Source organism: Trachurus trachurus (assembly GCF_905171665.1).
Source record: "Trachurus trachurus genome assembly, chromosome: 24".
Lineage (NCBI taxonomy): Eukaryota > Metazoa > Chordata > Actinopteri > Carangiformes > Carangidae > Trachurus > Trachurus trachurus.
Genome location: NC_139910.1, coordinates 5,369,607 through 5,389,470, shown reverse-complemented (window position 1 = coordinate 5,389,470; position 19,864 = coordinate 5,369,607). Strand labels below are relative to the sequence as shown.

At 43.7% G+C, this 19,864-nt stretch overlaps 1 protein-coding gene across 1 annotated transcript in view; it reads right to left on the bottom strand.

Annotated features, from left to right (window-relative positions):
• Positions 1–390: 390 nt before the first annotated feature.
• Positions 391–19,864, bottom strand: part of LOC311007115 (rho guanine nucleotide exchange factor TIAM2-like) — a 56,922-nt gene continuing 37,448 nt past the window's right edge. The window contains exons 8-27 of the mRNA XM_084000203.1: positions 18,968–19,153; positions 18,068–18,214; positions 17,135–17,404; positions 15,315–15,368; positions 13,090–13,155; positions 12,573–12,651; positions 12,003–12,092; positions 11,676–11,906; positions 10,856–10,914; positions 7,587–7,778; positions 4,589–4,657; positions 4,361–4,486; positions 3,809–3,917; positions 3,538–3,717; positions 3,312–3,424; positions 2,573–2,681; positions 2,403–2,461; positions 2,225–2,315; positions 2,018–2,105; positions 391–1,243 (exon numbers count right to left, since the gene is read on the bottom strand). Of these exons, the coding sequence (XP_083856329.1) occupies positions 664–1,243; positions 2,018–2,105; positions 2,225–2,315; positions 2,403–2,461; positions 2,573–2,681; positions 3,312–3,424; positions 3,538–3,717; positions 3,809–3,917; positions 4,361–4,486; positions 4,589–4,657; positions 7,587–7,778; positions 10,856–10,914; positions 11,676–11,906; positions 12,003–12,092; positions 12,573–12,651; positions 13,090–13,155; positions 15,315–15,368; positions 17,135–17,404; positions 18,068–18,214; positions 18,968–19,153 (2,898 nt within the window). The 3' untranslated portion in view covers positions 391–663. The remainder of the gene's footprint in view (positions 1,244–2,017; positions 2,106–2,224; positions 2,316–2,402; positions 2,462–2,572; positions 2,682–3,311; positions 3,425–3,537; positions 3,718–3,808; positions 3,918–4,360; positions 4,487–4,588; positions 4,658–7,586; positions 7,779–10,855; positions 10,915–11,675; positions 11,907–12,002; positions 12,093–12,572; positions 12,652–13,089; positions 13,156–15,314; positions 15,369–17,134; positions 17,405–18,067; positions 18,215–18,967; positions 19,154–19,864) is intronic.

Here is a 19,864-nt window from a genome sequence, read left to right as displayed (position 1 = left end):
ATCATGAGGATGATGTCATAACCTCAAACTTTTACATTTGAACTAATTTCCAAAGCCAATGTTTTTTCCCTGAAAATCGCTGTATTGTGTATTGATGCAGTGGTTGTAAGTTTTATTAGCTTAAAATGTTAATTCTGTCTTCTTTTTATTTTACAATTGTTTTTAAATAGACAAACAGATTAGGATGTGTTCTTTTACCTTTAAGGTAACGGAGGAACATCAGCTGATAAACGACACATCACAGCCGTCAGCAGGTTGACAGTGGAAACTTGTCAGGTAAAAGAACACCTCCTATTTTATTTGTGTGTTTAAAAATAAATAGTAAACCTGTAAGTTTTTTTGTCCATTTATTCTGATGTGTTCCCAAAAGTTGGAATAAAATAAGTGGATGTTTACAGGATCTGAACTGGAGGTGTGTTTCCCAGAAGCAGCCAATCAGACGCCGGCCAAAGAACGGTCTTGTAATCCAGGGTTTTTAGTGGAGGTTTTTTTTTCGGGAAGTTGAGGAGATGGAAGTTTGACCAAAAGATTTGAGTTTTCCAGCCGTGGGAATAAGTGTGTCATGTTCTGTATGAACCAGTCGGTATGAAAACTTCTCCGTGTGTGAGAAGGACAGGAGTCAGAAGTGGCCCGATGGCGTCTCATCTCCTGGACGTTAGCACTTCAGCCCTGTAGCGAGGGAACAGCGGCCTTCTGGATGCCCAACATGGTGTCGTAGAAACAGTCTTCGTTGATCATGGAGGTCATGCTCTGGACGCTGAAGTCTCTCTCCATCAGGCTGCTGAGGTCCAGGATCTCTCCAGGGCTTCTCTTCAGGCTGGAGGTCCGACTCTCCGGCGCCGTCCTTGTGCCGTCACACACGGACGACGTCGCTCCTCGCTCTGCCGCCGCCTCCTCCTCGGTGAAGTTCAGCCTCTGCAGCTGCGCCTCCAGGTCGCTGGTCAGGGAGCAGAGTCTGGTCCTCTTCCCCGTCGAGTCGTAGGCGGCACCGCGACTCGGCAGCAGAGGCTCCGAGCACGTGTCTCCCAGGAGGAACCTGCCGTCGGATCGGCAGCTCTCCTCCGACTGGTGGTGATTCGTCCTGTGGGCGTCGGCCCGACTCCTCTGCTGCTGCTGCCTCCTCCTCCAGGAGCTGCTCCTCTCGGCCGCCGACAGCCTGCTCCTCCTCAGGGAGCCCACGGGCGCTCGGTCTCTGAGGAGGGAGCGCAGGGCTCGCAGGACGCTGGCCTTCGTGTCCAAACCACTGAAACAAAACACAAGACACCAGAGAGGCTTATTGCACTGATTATTGTATCAATTAACAGTTTAATCAATAGACAGTGAAACATGGACTGCTCTGGTGGCTCGTACTATGTGGATGTACTGAGCCCTGGGCAGGAAGTCGACTCTAGACCAGAGAGACAATTTACTGAAGGTCATGATCTCTCTCCACAGTAACTACCGTTAAAAACATTAAATGGTCGGGAAAAAAAAATTAAAACAAAGACATAGTTTCCTCAGATCTGCAGGTAATACTTTCAAATGTCTACTTCTGTCCAGTATCTGAGATGGCAAACAACATAACAAAGTTACAAAGAAAGAGTTTTTAATTTTTCCTCAAGAAAAGACCAAAGAGCCTCAATGTATTGTTTATTAATTAATCTTTAAAAGGTTAATTTAATCCTAACCTGAATTTTATTCTGGCTTTAACCCCCGAAAATGAGTCAAATGAGGACTGGTCCCCGCAATGCTTAAAAACTCACACACTTTGTCCCTGTAATTGATGTCTAACGAGGACTGGTCCCTGCAATAATAAAAAAAACTCACACACTTTGTCCCTGTAATTACAGTCTAACGAGGACCGGTCCTCACAATACTGTAAAACTGACAGCTTTATTCCTGTTGTTGTGTCTAATGGGGACCGGTCCTCACAGTTTGACCTGACCTGATCTCTGCTGGTTTTATCTCTCGTGTCCTTTAACACCTGAACTAACTCTCGCTCTGATTGGACGTGACTCGTTGTTGTGCATCTTCTCACCTGCTGCAGAGCTGAAACACCGTCTCGGGTCGTCCCTCCACCTCCGACCTGCTGTGAACCAGCTCCCACACACACGGGTTCTCCGAGCCTGAAAACACACACATACACATACACACATATTGTCACACGGTGTGTCAGGGTGCAGCTGCAGCACAGCGCCACCTGCTGGACTTAAAGTGACACACCGATAGATGACCGATCACTGACCTGTGATGCTGGACGGTCTGACCTGAACCGCCGAAACTGGGATTAACCAGCGGAACCTGAAGGGGTCCAGATCGCTAGAGCGGTAGCCCGTCTGTTCAAACACAGAAAGTCAAATCTATTTATTCTGTCGTCATTTAAATGAATTAAATGAGTGAAAGGTTTAATTTCTGAGACTCACCATCCTCTTCTTCAGTTTGCTGTTCTCGCGATAAACCAGGATGACGGCACGTTTGAACACTGACGACACAACAGGATCAAACACGGTGTTAATTAATGTTGAATCAACCCGACTTCACAACATTCACACTTAAAGACAAAAAAACACTGTCAAAGTGTTTGTTCACTCACCAAACAGTGTGAGCTCTGGTTCTTTCCTCAGGCGTCCCAGACAGGGCAGAGGGTTCAACCACACCACCGACGAATGGGCCAGAAACTCCCCCATGGAGATGTCCGTCACCTGAGGGTCACAGAGGTCACTTATTGATTTAGCATTTCCCCAGGGAATTAACTTTAATCACAGCAGAGGAGGCTCTGAGCCTCTCTTCTGATTGGCTGACGGTTTTCTGAGTGATCCAATAAAAATAGAGCAGATTTCAGAATAAAACACTCATAGAAACCAAATCCTGCAAGTGTTGGATGGAGGGGTCAAGGAGAGGGTAACTGCTTAGTTGTGACATCACAAAGTGACAGGAAGTCCTGACGGCTGGTTTTAAGGCTCAGTTTCTGAATACAGGCTGTGTGCATTTCTCTGTGGACTGAGGCTTTGATACTTTCACAGTATTAATATAGAACCTAGAGCTGCTTTATAATCACACTACACATGGACATCTACCTTTATACTGTATGGAGCTTTAACACAAACATCTACCTTTATACTGTATGGAGCTTTAATACAAACATCTACCTTTATATTATATGACAAAACTGCTATTTTTAGGTTGGTTAAATGGTTTAAAGAGTTTTTTTTAAAATACTGTTATACCCATTAACACAGGACAGAACATAAATAGTTGCTATTTGTAGCTTTGCTGATACTTATTCATTAACAGATTTAGAGGTCTGTCTGTGTGTGTGTCGCTGTCGTTACCTGTTTGTCGCTCTGCTCTGCAGCCAACTGGTCGAACACGCAGCCGTAATCTTCGTAGATCTTCTGCATCTCGTTGATGTGACTCGCCACCTTCTCCATCGCTCGCAGAGCATCTGAGTGGACGAGAGAAGTGATGGCGTTGAGTACGACTATGACACACTGTCCACACACTGATGAGGGGTTGACAGGTGTGTGTGTGTGTGTGTGTACACTGTTTGTGTTGTACCTGTCAGGTGTGCGTGCTCGGGGCTCTCGGGGTCGGTCAGTGACACCAGCTCTCGGAGCAGCAGCGGATACTTCAGGACCCTCTGCACAGGTTTGATCAGGTACGACTCCAGAGAAGACGAGTGCTGATTGGTCGGATTCCTCGCCTCCAGGAACTGTTTGAAGGCTCCGTCTGTTTTTGCTGCAACAACAACAGGTCGGAGGTCAGGAGGAAAACCTGCACTGGACTTTTATTCTCTTTATACGACCATCATATCAGAGCGGAGCCTCACCTCTCTCCAGAACCTTCTGGACTTTGATGTGGTTGGCACAGAAGCCGCTGTAGAGCTTGAAGTGGTCGGCGTAGTAAAGAAAAGAGGCTCCCAACGAGTAGAGGAGTTTCTGAAAGGAAGAGGAAAAAGACAGGAAGTGTGTAAATAGGGAATAAAAATACAATTTATCTTGACAGGCGAAGTACATGTTATCTATTTATGAATAATAATAAAAACTCATTTTTACTCCTTGGCTTTTAATACAGCATGAGAGTTGTGTGGTCTCCGTTTGTCTTTTATTGTATTTTTATATTTCTCTGTGTTTTATCTGATCTTATGTTTTCATATTACTTTTATATGCTTATTTTAACTTTAACTTTCTTTATTCTACTGTTTTGTATCTGTTGTGCAGCACTTTGGCAACTTTTTGTTTTTAAAATGTGCTATACAAATAAATGGATTGGATAAATAAGGGACGTTGGAGCGTTTTCCAAAATAAAAAACCTACAAGAACTGATCAATGAAATAACAAACAACAACTAGAAGGCAGCAGCAGTGATTCTGAGTCGTTACCTTGAACTGCTCCGGCGTTTCCAGGCTGCTGAAGTTCGGACATGAAGCGATTCTCTCCTCCAGAGTCTGAAGAAAAACCCTCTGGAAGTCCAACATCTCAGGCAGACTGCCGAACAGCGCCTCCATCTGACGGACAGAGAGAGAGAGAGAGAAAGACGCTGCTGTCAAAAACAACCTGACAAGATAATGTGGCAATTTATTCAAAAAGGTTTATAATCTGTACTGCACCTCCTCTTTACTGAGGAACGTCTCCGTCTGCAGGGGAGTCAGGTAGATGTCGAACAGACAGACCAGGTCCTGACAGAGAGGACGACATCACATCACATCACTCATCACAGGAGGGAAATTAAATGTATAAACTCAAAGTAAAGAAAAGAGACAAGTTATATCAAATAATAATAGAAATTAAAGCCGCAAGCGGCGATGACGGGCCCTCGCTCACCCATGCGACCGCGGGGCCTGAGGCATGCCTGGGCTGCAATGTTTTGTTCATCCACCAGGTGGCGCTAAGCAGTTGTGGGCGGGTGCGTTCAGGGTCGGCCCCTCATCACTCATGTGAAGTTTGGAGTGAATCGGACAAAGCATGAGGGAGTTATGAGCAGTTAATGGTTCGTCCACTAGGGGGCAGTAATGGGATGCGTGCAGGTGTGTTCAGGGTCAGCCCCTCATCACACATGTGAAGTTTCGTGGATATCGGACAATGTTGATGTAAAATATGCCACTTCCTGTTTCCACTAGGGGGCGAATGAGTGGGATCGCCTATGAGCATATGGAGACGTTGAGGTCGTGACCCTGGACCTGTGTACCAATTTTCATGTTGATACGAGTTCATTAAAGCCATCAAAAAGCCAAACGTATGTTCATGGCGAGGAATCGTAGCCACGCCCCCACACGGACGCCATTACTCGTAGCTTCACAGCGTTCATGATGTAGCTTCACCACCTTAGTCTGCATGTTTTAGAAGTGGAATGAAGTTGATGGGGTCAACTATGTGCCATCAGCACACGTTAAGGTAAAACCTGGCCACTTCCTGTTACCACCGGGGGGCGCTATGAGTGACGTAGGAAATTAATATATGGGGACGTTCAGGGCGGAGCCGTCATCATGTCCAGCAAGTTTGAAGCTGATCAGATAAAGTATGTGGGTGTGAGAGCTGTTCGAAGGTGAAATGGCGAGCAAACGAAAAGTCGCCAAAATCCTCAAGGCCCCAGAAGCCACGCCCTTTGACCTAGAGACCTGCGGAGCACAACTTTTGATCAGAGTGGCATCTCGGTGGTCTCTAGCCAATTTGAAGTCAATCGGACAAAATCCCTAGGAGGAGATAGATCAAACAGGTCAAAAATTCAAATCAAAATGGCCGACTTCCTGTTGTGATTTCACCATGACATAAGAGGCTTTTTTGTGCGTCTTGCCATGTTCTATAAGCCCACCAAATTTCATGCGTCTAGGTGACACACAAAGGCGGGGCTGATGTTTTGAAATTTTCTAGGGGGCGCTATTTAGCCATTTGGCCACGCCCATTTCCAACGACTTTAAAATATCAAATTTTTCGCCAGTCCTGATGTGCATGCCAAAATTTACGCGTTTTGGGGCATGTTGAAGCCTCCAAAAATGCGATCCTTTTGAGAGAAAAAGAATGAAAGAATGAAAGAATAATAATAAACATAGCAGAAACAATAGGGCTTTCGCTGGGCGACAGCAGTCGCCGCTCGGGCCCTAACTATGAATAATGTATAAAAAAAGTACACAACAGTGATAACAGAAATGGGAAATAATAAAAAACAGTGTAAGTAAGAAAGCATGTTGCCAAGAATTTCACATGATGCCCCATTTTCTTTAGAGATGCAAAGGTTGCGAAAAGTTAAATTTTACATTTTTTCAATGTATTTTTATATTCAAGTCACAACGTATGCATTAAAATGTAACTTTATTTACAAATCATCCAAACTCTCACTGATGCATTTAGTTAATGAGGTATTAACTCTTTCGCGACCACACTAATTCCTCAGCGCATCCGCTCAGGACCACGTGTTTTTGGCTATTTGTTTACATTTTTCTCACGTCGAACCGAACTCTGTACATCACCTAGAAACAAACGGTCTTCACTTGGTTGAAGAGTGACTTTACAACGTGCTCCTCGAAAAAACGGCGAGTTTTTCCACCGTTTCGTTCGTGAGGACGAAGTAGAAGAAGAGAGCTGGGTTTCTCCAAAAACGGAGCTCCCGCTCTAGTTTCAGAGAAAAACGCACTTTTGTGTCAAGTGGCAATCTGCTCATTTTACCGGTACTCTGCAGTGTGGCGTCTCCCAAATCATTTCTACGGCTAAATAAATATATTTGTAGGCCAAAACTGGGGGGTGTGGCAGCCTGGAGAGCAGCGGTGCAGCGGTGTGGGTCTCTGGCCCAGCGCAGCAGCTCCGGGACACTGCTGTGTGACTGGCCGGCGATGAGTGCTCTGGGGCGGGGGCGGCCGGTCACAGCTGCTCAGCCCCCGCTGTTCAGCGCCCGCTCCGCTGCACCGTGAAAACAGCCGTGATAACGGGCTTTCAGATCCGAGTCTCCAAACCAGAAACGTTCGTAACAGCACCGGTAAAAGTCGCCACATTTGTCGTCGGTCGCTTTTGTCAAAAGAGGGTTTGGAAAGTCGCCAGATTCAGCGAGAAAGTCGCAACACTGTAGCCGACAGCCGCACAGCGCTGCACGCTGTCCCCAGAGCAGCATTCAAGGAGAACGATTACTCAAACAAAACCAAGATCACACAGTTTATACAAAACATTATGTTTTGATTTTAGTTTAAAACAGTTTTACATATCAGAGGACTACCATATTCACACACAGGGTACCTCAGAGTGTCTATTATCGTAATCTGTAAAAAAACGGTTTTGACGAGTTTACTCGTCAATGGTCGTGAACGTTCGGCAGGCTGTGACGAGTTTACTCGTCAATGGTCGTGAACGTTCGGCAGGCTGTGACGAGTTTACTCGTCAATGGTCGCGAAAGAGTTAACATATTAGTCATTGTAAATTGTATTTTAGTGTCATTCCTTCATTCATTCATTTACGGTTTATAAATCCTACCTTTATTTATTGGCAAATAAATTCAGAAGTAAAATATAAAAAAAGTTTTACTCTGAAAATAGCATCGGTGATTTCACTAACAATAGCAGCACTGTTATTTTTAGTAGTATTACCGTAGTATTCCTGTAGTGTTACTGCAGCAGTACTGACCTTGACGTAGGACTTCTCGGTGTCGACCAGCTCCTGGATGACTTTACGCAGACGCTGACACACGCTCAGGTGGGCGGGGCTTGCAGGCGGCGGGCCGACCTCTCTGCAGTACGGGTTCTTGGGAATGTCGGCGGCATCTGCATCTTGGCCTTCTGGGAAAGTCTGGTACAGAGAGTAGACCCGGTCCATGTTCTGAGGAGGGAGGCAAAGAAAAACCAAACTTCATTAATGTTTACAGCGCTAATGTGCTCAAATGCTACGTGCTAATTTAGCTCAGTTAAGGAGGAAATTATGATTTTTTACGTCGATGCAGAATAAAAACAGTGACAATAAAAACAGTGAACATGTGAAACTGGAAATATTAATGTGATAAAAATAAGGAAAATGTCGATGTTAGCATTAATGGCAAGATGCAGCTGACAGGACAATGTGATAAAAATAAGGAAAATGTCGATGTTAGCATTAATGGCAAGGTGCAGCTGACAGGACAAACTTAAACATTAGTCAGCGCTGTTCCTCCAACAGTTCACTTCAGTTCTCTGGACATCAGAGCTTCAGACTTTTTTTTATCTTGTTGGTTTAAAATAGACGGATGGAAATACTAAATCAAGTCATCGGGGTCAAAGGTGACGACATCTTAATCACTGTTGGTGGTTTAAAGATCAACCAGCAGCCGTCGAGCCAAGCTCTGGCTGCGTTTCGTTGGATCTTGGTGAAAGTTGGCTGAGAGCGACATCGGGGATCAGAGGGAGATTAACACGAAGCAGGAGGTTAAACACAGCTGAGGGGACGGACACACTGCTGCTGCTCCCTCACAGACCACATGTCCAGTTTGATCAACAACAAAACCGTAACCATGTCAACAGATTAACCAATTATCTTATAGGAAGCTATAAACTCCATTTCTTCTGAGGTTTGTTAGTTTCATTGTGTATAGTGTCGTTTAGAAAGTACAACAGCACTATATTTTAATTCAAAATGATCAGATCTGGTCTGATAATGTGTTGTTGCACCTCAAATGCAACATCTACAGGCTGAAATCTTTGATTATTTGGTTTATAAATTGTCAGAAAATAGAGAAAAATGCCATCACAACTTGAGCTGATGCATCAACCACAAAAGAAAAACTGAAAGATTTTCCCTTTAGTCACAGACGCCAGAGAAAAACCAGCAAATATTCACATTTGAGAAGCTGAAATATGAGATTTTCTTGCTTTAAAATGACTTCATTTGTCATAGCTGATTGGGTTTCTATTGACAAACTGAAATCTCTCCATGATCTCCATCTTTATGAAGCTTTTCCTCAGGTTTGGATCGAACAGAAAACCACAAACATCAGGAAAGAGGAGGAACGACGTCACAGGTCTGCACTGCAAAATCTCAAATATCTTACCAAGAATATGTCATTTCTAGTCAAAACAAATCTCATTATACTTAAAATAAGACTCATCACATAAAAGTAGCTTATTTTTAGACACTTTTTTTTTTACTTGAAATGAGTAGAAAAATCTGATAGTGGTTCAAGTTTTTTTTCCCCTTATAACAAGCACAAAAACTTGCTTTCACTGGCAGATTTTTCTACTTATTTCAAGTGAAAATTAGTTTGAAACAAGTGAAAATCACCTAAAACAAGTTCATCATCATGATTTTAGGTGATGTGTCTTATTTTAAGTGGAAAAAGATTAGTTTTAAATAGGAATGAGACATTTCGACAAGAAATAAGACAAATATTCTTGTAAAGATTTTTAAAGAGTTTTTGCAGTCTGAGCTCAGCCTTCTCTCTCTCTGCTGGTTCGACCCTGATGGAGGACGGTCGTCTCTCTGCCGCCGCCTCGTTCATCATCATAATCGTTGCCGCCACCGCGCTTTAATAAACCGCTGACGCTGATAAATCCAGAGCCGCTGCTCGTTCACCTGAAGCTGCTGCACTGTCTGAGAGTCTAGATGTTAAATTTAATACAACATGAAGCCTCCACCCTCTCCCTCTCTCTCTGTGTCTCTTTACCAGCAGCACGAGGCCGTCGGGCGGTGGCTGGCAGCCCAGGCAGCACGCCGCCTCGTCCAGCAGCCCCGCCAGACGCTCCCCCAGGCCCAGGCCCAGGCCGGGGAACACCTCCCCTCCCTCCACCTCCTCCTCCTCCTCCAGCGCCTCCCAGTCCTCCTCCGGGGGCAGCACCCAGCACAGCGCCCCCATGGCTCCAGTGAAGGGGGGGTGGGCTGGGCTGGGGTGGGTTAGGGGGGGTCAAAGGTCGTCTCCAGCTGAGGAGCGGCGGCTCTGGAACAACATCTAGCAGCAGCAGCAGCAGCAGCAGCAGCAGCTCCGTCCGCTCGTCTGGGTGGACGCCATTAATCCGCTCGACTGAGACTTCACAAACAGAGTCTCGGCACTCCTGAAGGTGTAAACCCGGATTAAGGGTCACGTGACCCAGACGGCGCCCGAGCTCCAGGAAGAACAAGAGGATTGTGGGAGAGGATTTTTTTTTTTTAGGAGGAACCGCAAAGTTTAGGTGTCGGAGTATTTAGAGACTGAGAGTCAGAGCTCAGACATTTATCACTGAAGGTCCAACTAAGAACTATAAATAAAATGTATTTTATATGTGATGAGAGTTTGAAAAGATGTTTGAAGCACACAGGTGTAAGACCAGAAACACATTTGGCACCAGAGTAGATTTGACGACCAACTGATCATTTTTCCTGCTGTATGAAGCTTTAAATATGAACCTGTGTAATTAATTATGTATCATTATATACAGCTGCAGAAGAGACCACTTCAAAATGATGAGTTTCTCTGGTTTGTGATTGAGTAAAATTAACATTTTTGTTTCATTTCATTAACTACTGGCAACATTTCTCCCAAAACTGAAATAAAGATAATGTCATTTAAAGCATTTTTTGGCAGAAAATGAAAACTGGTCAAAATAACAAAAAATATTAAGTCTTTTCAGACCTCGAATAATGTAAACAAAACATGTTTATATTCATTCCTAATCAACATAACACCAATAGGAAGAGTTTATGAATAGATTTTGGTGGGATAATGTCAATGTTTAATCCCAGCAGTGTTTTTTATAATCTTCCTATAAAACCATCAGTGTCTCATTTAAGTAGAGTTGTGTTTGTGTTGGTATTTAAAAAAGCATCTCTGCGTGGACGGCACTCGTTCTGTTCCAGTTTTTTTTTAAAGAAACATTTGCATCTCTTAATTTTTTCCACAGCTGTATATATTACATATATAACAACTTTGTCATGAGTCATGTGACTGCTCTCACCTGTCCTGTCGTCTCGGCGTCGTCAGCAGGAGGCAGGACTACGTCTGGAGACGGAAAATCTGTGAAATCAACAGGATGAAGTACACAAAGATCAGGTGGATGGAACAGGTAGAATTCAATTCAATTCAATTCAAAACACTTTATTTGTCTCAGAGGGGCAATTTAAAAGGCATGAGGAGCAGCATCATTAAAAAAAAGGACAAACAGAATATCAACAACATAAAATCAAATTCAGTACTATAGTCAGTATTTTCGGTAACACTTGACTTGAATGGGTATTCATAAAATTGACATAAAACTGTCATAACCTTGACATAACAGCTGTCATAAACATCAATGAATACTTATGACAGTTGTCATTAAGTGTCATTCGGTAAGTTATGTCACTTTTGATGCAAAGTTGACATTGTTTGAGATGTCCTTGCTATGAGAACTTGACATAATTTTTAAAGTTTGGCAATTAGGTCTGCTATGACAGTTTAAATTGTCTTTATGTCAAGTTGTCAGAACAAAAACATCTCAAACAATGTCAACTTTGCATCAAAAGTGTCATAACTTACCGAATGACACTTAACGACAGCTGTCACAAGTATTCAATGATGTTTATGACAGCTGTTATGTCATGGTTATGACAGTGTTGTGTTATGTCAATCTTATGAACCCGTATTCAAGTAAAGTGTTACCGTATTTTCAGTGACCATCACTTATATATGTGGAAGTCTGAGCCTTCAGAATAAAAGCCTCTTGTGTAAAAACCAGATGGTAATGATAATTTTACTCTCTTGTTTTGAAATCTCATCCAAAAGCTTGAGTCTGCTACCTGTGGTCCAGGTGTGGAGGTGCGGGGGGGCCGGGGGCTGACAGGGCTCTGCCGGTGCACCAGGTTCAGGCCAGACGGCGGTAACGATGGGCTCGTCGGGCTGCGGCGACTCGTCTCTCCTCAGCAGCAGCTGCAGCCGCTGGTGGCTGAAGAGACTCTGCATCAGGTCCAGGTCCAGTCCGGACACGGCGGCTCCGTTCACGGCCAGGACCTCGTCTCCGGCCCTGAGGCCTGATGGGAAACAGAGGAAAACAACCGGTTAAAAACCAGAACCAGGTCTTTTTCAAAAGGAAACAGAAACGTCAGCGTGAGTCTGAGGTGTCGGACCTTCTCTGGCCGACAGCCCCAACGCGTCGACCTCGCTGACGTAGATGTGACTTCTCCCGGCGCCGTCCACGTGACCCGTCACCGCGAAACCTGCAGCACCACAGGGAAACAGGTCAGTGTGTGTGATGATTAGGGGTGGGAGAAAAAATTGATTCACATAAATATCGCGATATCTTTTTTGACGATTTTTAAATCGATGTTTTTTTTCAAAAATCGATAAAAAAAAAAAGATGGATTTTTTGAATTTTTTAAAATATTGTGCAATGTGCATTTGTTCGCCTTTTTTACATACAGGGAGTACAGGTTTTGAAAAGGGTCTAAGTTCACTTTATAATGGAGTATGTTAATTTATAGGCTCCTACAGTATTTGTGTGCAGATAAATGTTCAAAATGCTAAAGACTAAAAATCGAGAGAATCAGCAATATCGTAGAATCGCAATTTAAATCGAATCGCCATCCAAAAAATCGTAGAAGAATTGAATCGGGAGAAAAGCATATCGTCCCAGCCCGAGTGATGATGATGATAAAGACGACGTGTGTGTGCGTGAGTTTATTTGAAGGTTTTCTCACCGAAGTCTTTCGCAGCGTCTGGTCGACAGATGTGCAGAGAGATAACACCGAGGACTTGAACCTGCAGCTCATCGCACACCTGGAAACAGACGAGAGTTTATCAGTTTATCAGCATCTGTTTATTGTTTAATTATCAGATTCACATGTGACGTTCAGTCTGAGAGTAAAAACAAACAAACTGGTGTTTATGTAAAAATAAAATATCCCATGTGTTGTTTGTTGTTAATAAAAATATTTAGATCAACATCTGCCTCAAGAATCAACGATGATAAAACAAGTTAATACACAGCAGGAACAAGTTTTCAAAACAACAAAATAAATCACCAAACTAAAGTAAGTAAGTAAGTAAAAAGAAACAACTTGAAAACACTAAAAACTAAATTATACACAAGTGTAAAACATCATATTATAATCAACAAATCAATTAAGTGACTAATTATTGTCACATTATGATAAATACATGTTTTCTTTTTCAAACCATCAATAATTGATCAGTCAATGAAGTCAGTGAACTCACCTGCACAGCTGCAGCTCGTCCTGCGGGGGGCGCTGCCTCCCTCTGTTTGGACACACACTCCAGTCTCTGCAGGAGGAAACACACACACACACACGTTCTCATATTTTATTATTTCACTGAATTCACCTGAAAGTTAAAGGTGAAGTGTTTGTTTTTCAAGACAAACATGGAAAATCTTTATTTAAACTCGGAGATATATTGAGGAGTAACCTCATTTACAATATAGCCGAGATGAAACACAAAACATATAAGGACAGAAGACAAGACGTTTGAAACATACAAAAGCATAACAGAATACCGGAAGTTAAAGGTGATAAATTAAAACATAAGTGTAGTTAAAAGCAGGAGCAGTTAGAGGTAAAATAAGATGTAGTTATGGTTTTAAATTGTCCTATTGATAAAAGTGAGGTAAGTTTCAGATGATTTTGCAGTGTATTCCAGGTTGTAGGTGCAACAGTAAGAGAAACTGGTCTTTCCAAGTTCGGTGTTAACAGAGGGAACCTGCAGCGTGAGCCATAAATCTATAAACTAGTTTTTATTTTTAGTTCATTAGGTCATAAATAATAATAAATGTTAAAACACAGAGTTTTATACTCTCTGATCATGAAGTATTAAAACCTAAAAACTCTAAAGTAAAAAGTAGAAACAAAATAAAAGTGAAGTCTTGGAAATCTAAATTTTCTCACATGCTTCTGAACGCACCAACAAGACTGAGCTTGTTTTTATCACTGTTTCTGCTTCATCAGTTAAAAACTGGTTTGTTAATATTGACTGAAACTTGTTTGTTAAAAATCACAGGAGAGGAGGAGGAAGAGGGAGACAAAGAGGAGGAGGAAGGAAAAGAAATGGGAAGAGAGAGAGAGAGAGTAAATGTAAATGAAAGATGAACACGGACGAAGCAGCAGCAGGACAGAAAGGAGACGGATGAGGAGGCGTCATGTTGAGAGGAAGACAAGGAAGGAAGGAAGGAAGGAAGGAAGGAAGGAAGGAAGGAAGGAAGGAAGGAAGGAGGAGAGGGAGGAGGTCATGAGACAGTGGGGGGAGGGGTCATGTGGAGGGGAGAGAGAGAGAGAGAGAGGAGGTGGGGGAGTCATTTTCTGCCGCTGAAGAGGGATTAACACTCGAGGACAAAGGAATTCTGGGAGAAGAAAAGGCCCTCACACACTTTTAATCCTCCCCCTCCTCTTCCTCCTCCTCCTCTCTCCCTGTGTCCACAGATCAGCAGGCTGCTGCGAAACATCTGTCCATCTGAACAAACTGAATAAAGACGTCTCTCCTCCTCTTTGTCCTCCTCCTCCTCCTCCTCCTCCTCCTCCTCCTCCTCCTCCTCCTCCTCCTCCTCAGGAAGCGACAGGTGGCTGGTCACATGACCGACAGGTGAAGCTGCAGCACTTCCTGTTTCTAAACTTTGATGCTGTGTGGTGTCTATCAAACTGCTGCACAGGTGAAATTGATGCTTTATCAATTGTAAATAGGTTTTAATAATAATCTTATGTTATTTCCTTTTCTTTGGAAGGAGGAACGAGGAGGAAGAGGAGGAAGAAGAAGGAGGGAAGAAAGAAAAAGAAGGAAGTGTTTAAGAATAGGAATAGGAATAGGAATATCAATTGTAAATAGGGTTTAATAATAATCTTATGTTATTTCCTCTTCATTGGAAGGAGGAAGAAGAAGGAAGAAGAAGGAAGTGTTGAAGAACATTAATCTTGTGAGACAAGAGAAGATGCCTTGAGCCAGGTTATAGCAACATTTGCTAATGGAAGGAGGAAGAAGGAAAAGAAGAAGGAGGAGAACAAGAAGCTGGAGGAGGAACAGAATGACGAGATGAGGAAAATGGAGATGAAGATGAAGAAGAAGGAGGAACAAAGGAAGAAGAAAAAAGGAGAAGAAGAAGAAGAATGAAGAGTAAAAGAAAAAAGATGAGTAAATGAAAAGGAAGGAGAGGAAAAAGGATGAGGAAGAAGATGCAGAAGAATTGTCAGTCCTCTCTTCAATCAATCAATAAATCATTCAACCAACTGATCATTTCAGCTCCAGTGCTGCTTCACCACTGTTGTTAACTTTCCTTTATGCTGTTGTTTTTTAATTGAGTTGTTTTGTATCTTCTGTATTTTTAGTCGTGGTTAAAGATGCAGATTCCTAAAGACACCAGAATGTGTTAGCTCCACCCCTCTGGGGCACAGAGCAGAATAAATCAAACCACAGAGTGTTGTGTGTTGTGTGTTTACCTCGGTGGTGTGGTGGTGAGCAGACGACGACGCGGCGACTTGACTCCTGAAAACCTGAAACACAGATTCAGAGTCGGTGAAGTCGTGACTCAGGAGGACGAAACTATAAATAACCCCCCCAACGGTCTATATTTATACTTAATTAAAAACGACCCAGTGAGAAAAAAAAGAATCTGGTTCTGAACTCTGTTCCGGATCAAAACCAAAATTAGCCCCGAGGAGTCATGGGAAAAAAAAGAAAAGAAAAAAAAAAAAGTACGAGGCAGAGCTGTGCTGAAATTACAGGTTTGAGAAGTGGAAGCAGAAACCAGAGCGGAGGAGCTGCAGTCAGTCTGGAGTCTGAGGACCACCGACTGACAGTAAACACATCATCATCACCGACCACACTACAACACACACTACAACACACACACACACACACACACACACACACACACACACTATAACACACACACTGAGTCCAACAGAAAACATGGACGTAAAGATTCCTCCACTGCCATTTATCTAAAACTCATTCTGCCGTTTGTTTTTCTGGAGGAATCGAACCTTCTTACAGTAACGACCCGCGATGATGAGGGGGCGGGGGCAGGGCCATGTCCGGTAACTCTCCTGCTGAGCTGAGGCCACGACACAATCAACTCCACATGGCGCTCAAGAGATGATGAGACACATCAGACCGACTCCGTGGGCCGGGAATAATGGGAATAACGGGAAAACCTCCGACGGCATCATCATCAGATCTGATCCCAGAACAAGAGCCAACGAGTTCCTGAACTGGATCCAGCTGTCAGATCACTCGGTGAGGTGTGGCAGCTGGAACCGGTTTGGTTTACACATCCATCGCAGGGATTTGATCTCACTATAATAAAGGGATAGTTCAACATGTTGGCAAATTGGCCCATTGCCATAATCCCTATAGTTTTAGGAGTAGGTTTGTTACCTTTAAGTTATGAATACACAATCCAACAACTCCAAAACGCTCTGGTGGACAAGTTGTGACCTGCACATTCACCACGCTATGAGATAATAACAGAACGTTACCAGACACAGTTGTTTTAGAGGGAAATTCATGCAAAACCGCTGATGTGCGTTCCTGTCGAGGGCAGTTTTTCATCAAGCAGTCTCTGCATTTACCTCTAAAACAACTCTGTGTGGTAACGTTGTGTTATTATCTCATAGCGTGGTGAATGTGCAGGTCACAACTTGTCCACCAGAGCTTTGTGGAGTTGTTGGATTGTGTATTTGATGAGTTTGATGAGGGAAACCAAGAAATCCCATGAGCCTCCGTAGCGTAGCTCTGAGCAGCTCACGGCTCTGCTCCGCCGTTCTAAAAACAGCTTGCACCGACAATTAAAGGTAACAAACCTACTGCTAAAACTATATGGATTATGGCAATGGGCCAATTTGCCAGAATGTTGAACTATGGCCACTAGAGTGAGTCTCCAACAGGAAGTCCGTCTCCACAGACTCCCTGTCTGACTTTACCGCAGAATAAACAAGTTTACAGCCTGGAACAGAAACGGTTTTGGTCTCTATGGATTTGTGACAGGGTTTAAATTCTGCAGCTCCTTCTCTTTGCCCATCTTTTTTGGAATAAGCCACGGGTTAAGTGGCGGAGTCAGAGGCGCTGCCAAGATGGCGACGGTGGAGCAGCTCAGTGGGAGCAGGGAGCAGGCTAAACGCTGCAGCTCTATACCGTCAGCTCTATAAAACTGCACTTACACTGTTTACACTGTCAGAGGCTCAGAGTCAACACAGAACACGTGTCGCTGCTGCTGCCGCGGCGTCCAACACGTCAAAACCCCCGAGCCAACATAAACCTGCAGCTGCAGCGAGAGGGAGCTGACAGATTTATCCTCCGCTGGACTCCAAACTCCCAGACTCTCCGAGGCTGAAAATAGCAGCTCGCTGTTTATCAAGAGGGAGCGGGGGGGGGCCCTTCGGGAGCCGAGGATGATGGGAACTTCAGCTGGACGACTGAAGCGCTGGGGTCCGAGGGGTTTTACAAACGAGGGAGGGGCGGCGAACACAGAGGCTCGTAAAGTCAGATAAGAGTCGAATGTGGGAAACAAGAGCCAGAGAACCAGCAGCTGGAGGGAAAAGACACAAAGTCTCCGGTTTCTAGTTTCTGATGTAAAATCACAACAACTTCTGCAACATGAGGATCAGAGTGGCGGAACTTCAGGAGACGAGAGGGTTAAAGGGATACACCAACATTTTTTTTTTCGTGTCTTGCCTCATTCCTGAGTCCATGACCAGCAGATAGACACCATCCTTTCGACTGTGCGTGCAGTAACAAGGGAGATAGAGCCGTATCGCCCGTAATTAGCTTAGCTCAAACGCTGGAAGTGTATGGGTAGTGTTAGCCTGCCTCCACCTAAAGTCATCAGAGAAACTCTTCAGCATCTCTAAACGGAAACCGGCGGGCCGATCTTCGTCTCAGAGCTGACAAAACTCTCCGGTAAGGCATCTGGAGCGGTCAAATGCCGCTAACGGGACGAGATCAGTCAAAACGGAGGGTTCAAGCAAAGACGGTTTATTTTGGTTCAAGCTAGCTACATCGAGGGTAGGTTAGCTTCCTGTTTCAAAGTAAAAGCACAAATTCTATCGTCATGGTTTTCTGTATGTAAAGGGCAACGGGTGTTTTATTTTGTGAAAGTAACCGGAAGTGCGTTGGTCACAACGGCTAGCTTGAGTAGCGCCAAATTAAAAAAGAAAATGAATCTCTCCTGGCCGGCGGTGCGGTCTATTACCTGGGAGGTCGGGTGACTCGTGTCCCTGCTGCGTCGGTTCAGTCCGTCCAGAGCCTTCAGGGAGGACGGCTGTCCCCGTCGCCGGCCACTTCCTCCCGACAGAGACCGACAACGGCGCCGCAGCGTCGCCTCGTCTCTGCTGCAGACCTGAGGACAGAGAGGACGCCACATGCTTTACCCTCCTGTTACCCCTGGACATTTTTGTCCACTTTCCCAACTCCCCACGGTCAAATGAAAGGTCACTGTGGTCTGATTTTTGGCAAGGAGGTGTATCTTTGGGTAAACTCTGGATGTCCCGAATTTCAGAATGAAAGTCCAATTTTTGGACCCGTAATGAATTTTAACAACACCAATGACCCTTCGCTGGACAAAAAAGCCCAATGGGTTTTTTTATGTAAAAATAAATTTTAACTAACAGATATCACCATGAAACTTCCCAAGTTCATTACTCACATTAAAACAAATATTTTTTGTATTACAAGTTTTGTCAAATTTTATGTTTAAATATGTAAATGAGGCAATATCTAATGAAATATGCTAATGCTAATTTCCAGAACTGAGAAAGAAGCCCCTTTCAAAATTCTTGTTTTATTTTGTTGACATATTATAGTCAGAAGTTTTCACTGAGGGGATTTTGGATATCTCTTTTTTATCACTAAAATACTGTCACCAGCCATAAAGCCCATAGAGCCCCATAGAAATGTTGTGTTTTTGCAGCAAAAACAACTGGCCAGGAAGGAGTTAAAAATTTTGAAACTCATGTCACAAGTGATTTTCATGTTTAGTCACAAATATTTTGGGAGTAACTGATATCTAAATTTTGTCCAGGGGTCATGGAAGTGGTACAAATTGAAGGGTCATGCGAGGGTTAAAATCTGCTGTGAAGCTCCTCTCTCTCACCAGGGCGTGGAAGGAGGACACGGAGAAGACGCCCAGACGTCCCAGCATGCTCTTGGAGGGCCGGCTGGCGACGGCGAGGAGGCTCTTGGGGTTGGGGAGCTCGCTGCCCTGCAGACTGGACAGGTAGCACCGCAGTCTGAACAGATCCAGGTTCAGTTTCTCCAGGTTCTGCTCCCACTGCTTGATCTGAAGAGACACACGACGGGAAGAAACAATCAGCTTGAAGCAGCAAAACGTTTGATGTTTGGTTTCTTCAGTCAGAACAGAGCAGCAGAAAAGTCGTTGTTGGTTTGATTTCAGCGTCTGAAGGAACTGATTTCAAGTGACAACAAAACACTTAAAGACTAATTAAAGAGCTAATTTAAACTAGAGAATGCATTTCCTGCAGATGAAAAAATATGAAGAGTATGAAATGGTTGGAAATTACTTGAATTGTTGAAGATCAGTATGAAGAAATTGAAAGGTTAAAGTGCACTCAAATTTATGTAAAACAGTTTGAAAACATTTTTGAACCATTACTAATATAGATGAAACAATATCTGAAGTGTAAAAGTAGAATAATATAGAAGTAGTTACAATCCGTTAAAGGGGAGAATAACTAAAAATAACTACAACATATCTGAAGGGTAAAAGTAAAACATGTTAATAAAAAGTTTGAGGAAAATGTAGAAATCCTGCATATTTATAGTTTAACAGTTGAATGGTTGAAATCTGAAATAGGTGAGGTAAGGAGGAGGAGGAAAAAGGAGGAAAGAATGAAAAAGAAGGAAGGAAGAAAGAGGAATAGGATAGGGAGGTTGGGGAAAAAGAAAATAAAGATGAAGAAGGAGGAGGAACAAAGGAAGAAGGAGGAGGAGAGGGAGGCAGAGGAGGAAAAGAAAAATATGAGTAAATGGA